The sequence below is a fragment of the Chiloscyllium plagiosum genome, unplaced genomic scaffold, assembly GCF_004010195.1.
Source record: "Chiloscyllium plagiosum isolate BGI_BamShark_2017 unplaced genomic scaffold, ASM401019v2 scaf_12478, whole genome shotgun sequence".
NCBI lineage: Eukaryota > Metazoa > Chordata > Chondrichthyes > Orectolobiformes > Hemiscylliidae > Chiloscyllium > Chiloscyllium plagiosum.
Window position 1 is genome coordinate 18,340 of NW_025214484.1, and position 7,893 is coordinate 26,232.

A 7,893-nucleotide genomic window follows, 5' to 3' on the forward strand; every position below is an offset into this window, starting at 1 on the left:
TGTGTAACTTCAGGCTATCTCCAGAAAGCTACCTTGTCTCTGATACTGAAGTCTCCAGCTCTACAGTGTTGTGTACAAGCCTGCCACTGTCTCAGTTTATCAGTGTGTACACAACTGTTCTGAGGAGAACCCTCTATAAATATAAACCTTCTAGAAATATATGAAATTACAAATAAATTAATATTTATTTATCAATATATGGTCTGAGCAGCTCTCCCATGGATACATAGCTCTCTCTGGCTCTGTCTCGCTCTCACACCACTAAGGAAATATAAAGTAGAAAACATGTAGGATTCTGAAGACGTGACTCATTGTTTCAGGATTCAGTGTGAAGACACATCAGGGTGCAATTCTCCCGTCTATCTCAAATAAAAAAGGTGTTTGTTTCAAAGTGAGTGGGGCTAAGGCGTTGTAAAGGGCGGGGGAGCTGCTGGTTCCTGGTTTGATGGGATTATGTTTTTTTTCTGTAGGAAGAGCAGATTATTTACCCGGTGGAGAAACTTCTGAAAGTGGCCAGTACGGAGCGAGAGTTTGGGAATTATTTCTTCCAACAGCAACGGTATGAGGATGCGAAGGACCAGTACAAGAAGGTACTGAATGGGCAGGGCTGGGAGAGACCAATTGAACAAAACATTTGTAATTCCATTGCTGCTGACTACTCAGTGGGTGATCTTGGGAATCCAGTTTACTGGGATGGGTCAGTATATATCTGTGGGGGTTTGGGAAGCTTGCTGATGGAATCCTTCCTATGAGTTCCCGTATTTAAAGCAGGAAGGTGGGAGGGTGTATGTGTCTCTCAGTACCAGCCGATAGCCTGGCTCTTTCGCGGTGTTCCGGTATTTGCAGGAATGAGTGGTGTAATGCCCTTGGAGAGGCTATTCCTAGTATTTCCCTGCTGAGGTGGTATCCTGGTATTGACTGGGGCTTGTGGAAATCACCCTGTGCTCCTGCCCATTTCAACTGAGCTCATCCAAAGCTCTGCACATTATCCTGACTTGCACCAAATTCACTTTGCCCATTTATGAGTTCCCTGCTCACTGGTTTACTGTGGCTCTGGGCCGAATGATGTCTTGATCTTTAAAGCTGTTCTTCTAGTTTTGAATGCTTCTTTGGCTTTGGTTTTCTTGATCTCTATAATCTTTTAAGGGCAGCCTGTGTTTGAAAGACACAAAATGGCCGACAATGGTTAACCAATGAAACAGCCTGCTCCGGCATTAAGATACAAAATGGCCGACAAGGTGTCAGTAGAATTAAACAGCCTGCTCTGTCATTATGTCTGAAACATAATGGTACCTTTGAACACGGCTACTCCAAGGTGAACAGGAGGCCCTACAAGCAACCATCCGAAACAGTTGATCAAAGGATATCTGAGGATAGTCACCAGCTCATTCAAATATGACAAGTGATCGATTCTAGCTTCATTAATGAAAGGATGTTGTTCCATTAGGTGAACAGCTGCAATTGGAACAAAGGGTGTAAATCTCAGCTCGTTAATCTGTCAACCTAACTCTGAAGTAGCTGTGAAAACAACAGCTAAAGTTATTTTTTATTAATTAGTTGTTTCTTTGAAGTTATTCATAATATTAAGAAATAGGGTCTACTTAAAGATTCTTCAGATAATCAAAGATTTCAACATGAGTATAGATACACATATAACCAATGTATAATAGAAGCATTCTGAGAAAAGCATTTAAACCTAGATGTGAAAGTTAATTAGTCCCAGGAAATGCTTTCTTTATCTCTAAAAAGATGCTTGGTAGACCTAAACAAAATGAGTTGTTCGCAACGTGTTAGTTACAAAGTGCAAACAGTAGAAGCAGCTGATTAACTTTACATGTTGCAACAGATATTAATATTACAAATCTCATAGTTATAAGCAACTTCTTTGTTTTTTTATATATATATAACTGGGACAGTGGAAAATATAAGAGGAATGGCTGCATTTGGTAGAGAGAACATAGGGAATGCAATGAATAACAGGATTCAAGCAATCCTCGGAGATGAGCAAGTCCCAAAGGAGTATAACCAGTAACTTTGGAATGCGAATTAATAGGATCTCAAGGCCTGGAGATTACAATTGAAAAGGGTGGCACTGGAAAAGCACAGCAGGTCAGGCAGCATCCGTGGGGCAGGAAAGTCAACGTTTCAGGTGTAAGCCCTTCATCAGGAGTGAAGGGCCTATGCTGGAAAGTTCGACTCCCCTGCTCCTAGGATGCTGTGCTTTTCCCAGTGCCACACATTTTGACTCTGACTCTCCAGCATCTGCAGTCCTCACTTTCTCCGGGCGATTACAATGTCTGTTAAACACCATGGGGCTGTCCATAGCAACGGCCATCATTGATTAGGTGTTCCACAAGATTGAGTGTACGGACTAAGAGGGAAGGACATAGTGACCATGTTGTAAGTGATTATTGTAACACAAAATGTATAAAAATGCAGTATTTCACTAAAAGCCGGAGTGTGTCACTAATCTCACTTTTGACCTGAGCTGTAGATTGAGGGAATGATTGGGTTCTCGTGTCGAGGCCAGATTCTGGTAAAGTCTTTCGCCCTCTCCCCTACATTAACCAGTTGTTGCTTGAATAAAGGTCTTGCACTTGCCTGAATCCTGCCTGTCTCCTGAATCTTTGTCCCTGGTCAGGGGTGGGGGCATTATATTCCTACAAACCTCCTCCAGCCCTACAAGACAATGAACAGATCATCTCTTTGATGGGCCAAATGGCCTACCTTCACTCCTGTGTCTAATGGTCTTTTGCCTCTTTCTCACGTCCTCTACAGGGCTCTATCTATCACATCCCTAACCACTGGTGACTGTGCCTTCAGTGTCCTAGACCCTGAGCTCTGTTTGCAGTTTCTTCATTCCGCGTTCTCTGTTCAGTTGCTCGCAAAATTCATCTCAGTGGCCACCTGCTCTAATGGCTGTCTGGCTCAGGGTCACAATTTATTTGATTCTGCTGCTATGAAATGCCGTTGGGGGGTCTTATACTATTGTTAATGGTACTACATAAATGCAAGTTGTTGCAAGTCTATCAAACAGGTTTTTATAGGCCGGAGGATTAGCCATTCCGGAATAATCCAAGTTTGAGCTTTCTGTCTCCAGCTGATGGCAGGGTTAGTGCTGGCTCTGTGCAGGGCAATCCCAATCAATCTTCCACAACTTTACTCCAACCCTGGCAGTGTTATATCAACAGCCAATCTATAGTTAATCCTTTTGTCCTTTGATTCTGTTGAGTGTATCTTCCTGACCAATATCTAGATAAACCTATCCATTTTTGAATTGAGCAGCTCAGGACCTGTCTGTCTTTAAAGTACTCAAATAATCATCAATGGAAGCCACTGCCTCCATTTTTTGGACCAGCTTGAACCACAGGAATTGAACCGAAGCAGCAGGCTGCCTTAAAGGCCACCCTCTGGTTCTCTTATCCAACCCCTCACCCTGCTTCTCAAACATGGTTTTCTTTTGCATCGTCAGTTTTAATTGCTCCACCATTTATAGCCATACATTCAGCCGTCCAAGCCTTGTTTAAGATTAGATTAGATTCTTTGCAGTGTGGAAACAGGCCCTTCACCCCAACAAGTCCACACCGACCCTCCGAAGAGCAACCCACCCAGACCCATTCCCCTACACTTTGTGGGTGGCACGGTGGCACAGTGGTTAGCACTGCTGTCTCACCGCGTCAGAGACCCGGGTTCAATTCCCGCCTCAGGCGACTGACTGTGGGGAGTTTGCATGTTCTCCCCGTGTCTGCGTGGGTTTCCTCCGGGTGCTCCGGTTTCCTCCCACAGTCCAAAGATGTGCAGGGTCAGGTGAATTGGCCATACTAAATTGCCCGTAGTGTTAGGTTATGGGTAAATGTATGGGTGGGTTTCGCTTCGGCGGGTCGGTGTGGACTTGTTGGGCCAAAGGGCCTGTTTCCACACTCTAATCTAATCTAATCGAAACACTACGGGCAATTTAGCATGGGCTAAATTGACCTGCACATCTTTGGACTGTGGGAGGAAACTGGAGCACCCGGAGGAAACCAACGCAGACACTGGGAGAATGTGCAAACTCCACACAGTCCAGTTTCCTCATTTCCCCTGCCCCCACCTTGTCTCAGTCAAACTCGAACTCCGCACCGCCTTCCTAACCTGCAATCTCAGTGCTAACCACTGAGCCACCGTGCTGCCCATAATCTTAAGGAAGGTCTCCCTCCTCTTCAACTGTGAAGAGTTTTCAACGGGGCCAAACCTTCAGTTGTTCAGCGTCCCATGGCTTTGTCTCACATCTGACTTGATACCAGTCCTGGGAAATATTTGGAATGTTTTGTAGAGCTGAAGGTATTCGGTACATACAAGTTTGTGTTAAGGATGTTATGACCAGTGAAGGTCAACAGTGCTATACAGATCCTGTCATGGGCTCGCGGGTGAAGAGAAATGGGCTCACTCCCGTCCTTTGTTCACCCACTTCCTCGGTGGCTTGCAGCTAGTTCAGTTTTGTACGGATCTCTTCCCTTATGGATACCTCACTGTCAGACCAAATGAACTTATGTTTGAAAATGAGCCCACTTTACCAGGCATTCTTCAGTTAACAAAAGCACATTGATACACACATTAGAAGTGAGAGGTGAGTCCACAAAACAAAGGTGAAGGTTAATCAGATATCTGAAGAGTAGATGATAGGATGTTGGGGCGGTTTGGTTGGGTGATACTAATAACACTCATGTTGGCAAGCAAGCAGTTAAATTCAAGATGTAGGTCAGTCGAAATTCTTCTATCCTATTTCTTTTCAATGGTGGCTTGGAGTATCTTCTACCTTTTTGACCTGCAGTGCAGGGGTGTTTAATGGCTGCCCTCAATCCCTCACTTTCATTGTGTATTAGTCCACAAATACACACAGCAACGGCTGTTGTTGCAGTTACAGCCTTGCAGTTGAAAGGGATAACACATTTCATTTGTCATGTGTCTCCAGCCTGGAATATAACTCAGAATAGACGTTTTTCTGCTGAGAGGAGTTACAGAGGAACCTCAATTATCCAGAATTCGATTAACCAAATGAAATACTCCCTGCCCGTGTCCTTCGGATAATCGAGGTTCCTCTGTAATTAGTTTGCCTTACACCTCTGCTGCTTTTGAGGTCGGTCGGTCTGTCTGTCTGTCTGTCTGTCTTGTACTCGCGCCCTCTCCCTCGTGCGCCCGCTCTGCCTCTGTCTCTCACACGCACTCTCTCTCTGTAGCTTCCTTTACCTGCCCCAAGGTACAATGTTCCAGGGGTTCTCGCAGGATTTCTTTCAGCACTTGCACTGTAAGCCACACTTGCCTTGCAATCTTTATTTAACGGAAAAACATGTTTGTATATGATTCAGAGTTCTGATCTGTCGTCATGACAATGTAGGCCATGCTGTGTACCCTTGGGAGATGACCATGCCCACTATTGCATGGCCAAGCCCTGAGAGGGTTCCATAATTTCACCCAGATCTCTGATCCCTCTCTCCTGATGAGACTCGTCAGCGAGAGTGGGACGGTGGAATAAAATCTCTCCAACCTTCATTTGGAGCATCCCTTTCTCTCTTCTAAACAAATTATTGATCTCATTATCTTCTTCAGGGTCCTCTCTATAGTGTTGCATCTGTTGGGAAGTAGAGGTAGTTTGATATTCTGTTTTTAAACAGTGGTGTCCCATTTCCCTGGCCCTGACACATTATCCTCACGCTCGCTGTTTCTCCTTAGGCTCTCTCGGTGTTTGCACATTGTCACGAAACTGGTGAGGAGCCAACTCAGGCAATTCACTCCTCCAAACTATTGCTGTACCTGAACCTGTCTCTGGCCAGTCTGAAGTTGAATGCGCCCAGGCGGGCTCTGGTTTATGGGGAGAGAGCTCTCAGCATCGACAGCAAGAACCGCAAAGCTCTGTTCAGGTGTGGCCAGGTGAGTGGACAGAAAACGTTTAGGACCATATGGTTCCGTATGAAGAAGTTACTAGTTTGTTTTAACTGATGTGAATTCTACATGAGAGTTCTTCAGGCTGTGGAGCAGAATCATTTCTGGTATAAGAACAGGAAATATGAGACATCTTCCTCTCATCAAGGACTCATTCTTGACACTTAGATCAACACAAAGCACAGCAGTGCCTGAACATCCTTTTTGGATAAGGCCCTGGGATTGGACATGTCCAGTAACCCATCTTGGGAGTTTTCGAGATCATCCACAAATATGCCTTCCATTTTTAAGCTTGCATGGAAAACTTGGATAGCTTTTTGTCTTGGACTGCAGATGTTTTGATTTGATTGATTATTGTCACGTGCTGAGGTGCAGTGAAAAGTATTGTTTTGTGCGCTATCCTAACAAATCATACTTCATGTAAATCAGGGTAATAGAATGTGGAATATAGTGTTGAGAAAGATCAACTTTAATATGAGAGGTTTGTTCAAAAGGCTGATAACGGGGAACAAGCTGTTCTTGAATCTGTTGGTAAGTGTTTTGAAATGTTTATGCCTTCTGCCTGATGGGACTTAGTGGCAGAGAGGGTAAACAAGGTGGGAGGGGTCTTTGATTATATTAGCTGCTTTCCCAAGCTTCAAGGTTTTTTTTGGTGTCTCAACTGATTCACAACCTGGACCACTTTAAACATCCTTAGAAAAGCTGCAGGGAATGCTGCGAATGATATCTTGGCATAGTTTTGCTTGGGCTCTGGCACTCCACTGTCTCAGGAAATGACTGCAGTGCTCAGTGTATTTGGGACCAGGCAGCTCCCAGCTTCAGTTCCCTGCTGCTCTGCCCTCCTGAACCATAACCAAATTCCCAAGGGGAAAAAATCCACTAAAGGTCCTGCTCCTGATTCTATACACAGGAAATTCTGGCAATGGCATGATTCAATTCAATTGATAGACAGTAGGTGCAGGAGTGGGCCATTCTGCCCTTCGAGCCAGCACCACCATTCATTATGATCATGCTGATCATCCTCAGTCAGTATCCTGTCCCTGCCTTATCCCCATAACCCTTGATTCCACTATCCTTAAGAGCTCTATCCAACTCTTTCTTGAAAGTATCCAAAGACTTGGCCTCCATAGCCTTTTGGGGCAGAGCATTCCACACACCCACCCTCTCTGGGTGAAGAAATTTCTCCTCAACTCTGTTCTAAGTGGCCTACCCCTTAGTTTTAAACTGTGTCCTCTGGTTCGGGCTCACCCATCAGCGGAAACATGTTTCCTGCCTCCAGAGTGTCCAATCCTTTAGTAATCTTATACGTCTCAATCAGATCCCCTCTCAGTCTTCTAAACTCAAGGGTATACAAGCCCAGTCGCTCCAATCTTTCAACACAAGGTAGTCCCGCCATTCCGGGAATTGACCTCTTGAACCTACACTGCATTCCCTCAATAGCCAGAATGTCTTTCCTTGAATTTGGAGACCAGAACTGCACACAATACACCAGGGTGTGGTCTCACCAGGGCCCTGTACAGCTGCAGAAGAACCTCTTTGCTTCTATTCTCAATCCCTCTTGTTATGAAGGCCAGCATGCTATTAGCCTTCTTCACTACCAGCTGTACCTGCATGCTTGCCTTCATTGACTGGTGTACAAGAACACATAGATCTCTTTATACTGCCCCTTTACCTAACTTGACTCCATTTAGGTAGTAATCTGCTTCCTGTTCTTGCCACCAAAGTGGATAACCATACATTTATCCACATTAAACTGCATCTGCCATCATTCATCCACTCACCTAGCCTGTCCAAGTCACTCTGCATTCTCATAATATCCTCCTCACATTTCACCCTGCCACCCAGCTTAGTATCATCAGCAAATTTGCTAATGTTATTATTAATACCATCTTCTATATCATTAATATATATTGTAAAAAGCTGTGGCCCCAGCACTGATCCCTGCGGTACCCTACTGGTCACTGCCTGCCATTC

The 7,893-nt window shown here is 44.7% G+C and overlaps 1 protein-coding gene across 1 annotated transcript in view; it reads left to right on the top strand.

Moving 5' to 3' along the window:
- Positions 1–470: 470 nt before the first annotated feature.
- LOC122547912 (inactive peptidyl-prolyl cis-trans isomerase FKBP6-like) overlaps positions 471–7,893 on the top strand; it is a gene marked incomplete at its 5' end in the record, with an annotated part of 12,488 nt that continues 5,065 nt past the window's right edge. The window contains 2 exons of the mRNA XM_043686468.1: positions 471–590; positions 5,710–5,907. Coding sequence (XP_043542403.1) covers positions 471–590; positions 5,710–5,907 — 318 coding nt within the window. The remainder of the gene's footprint in view (positions 591–5,709; positions 5,908–7,893) is intronic.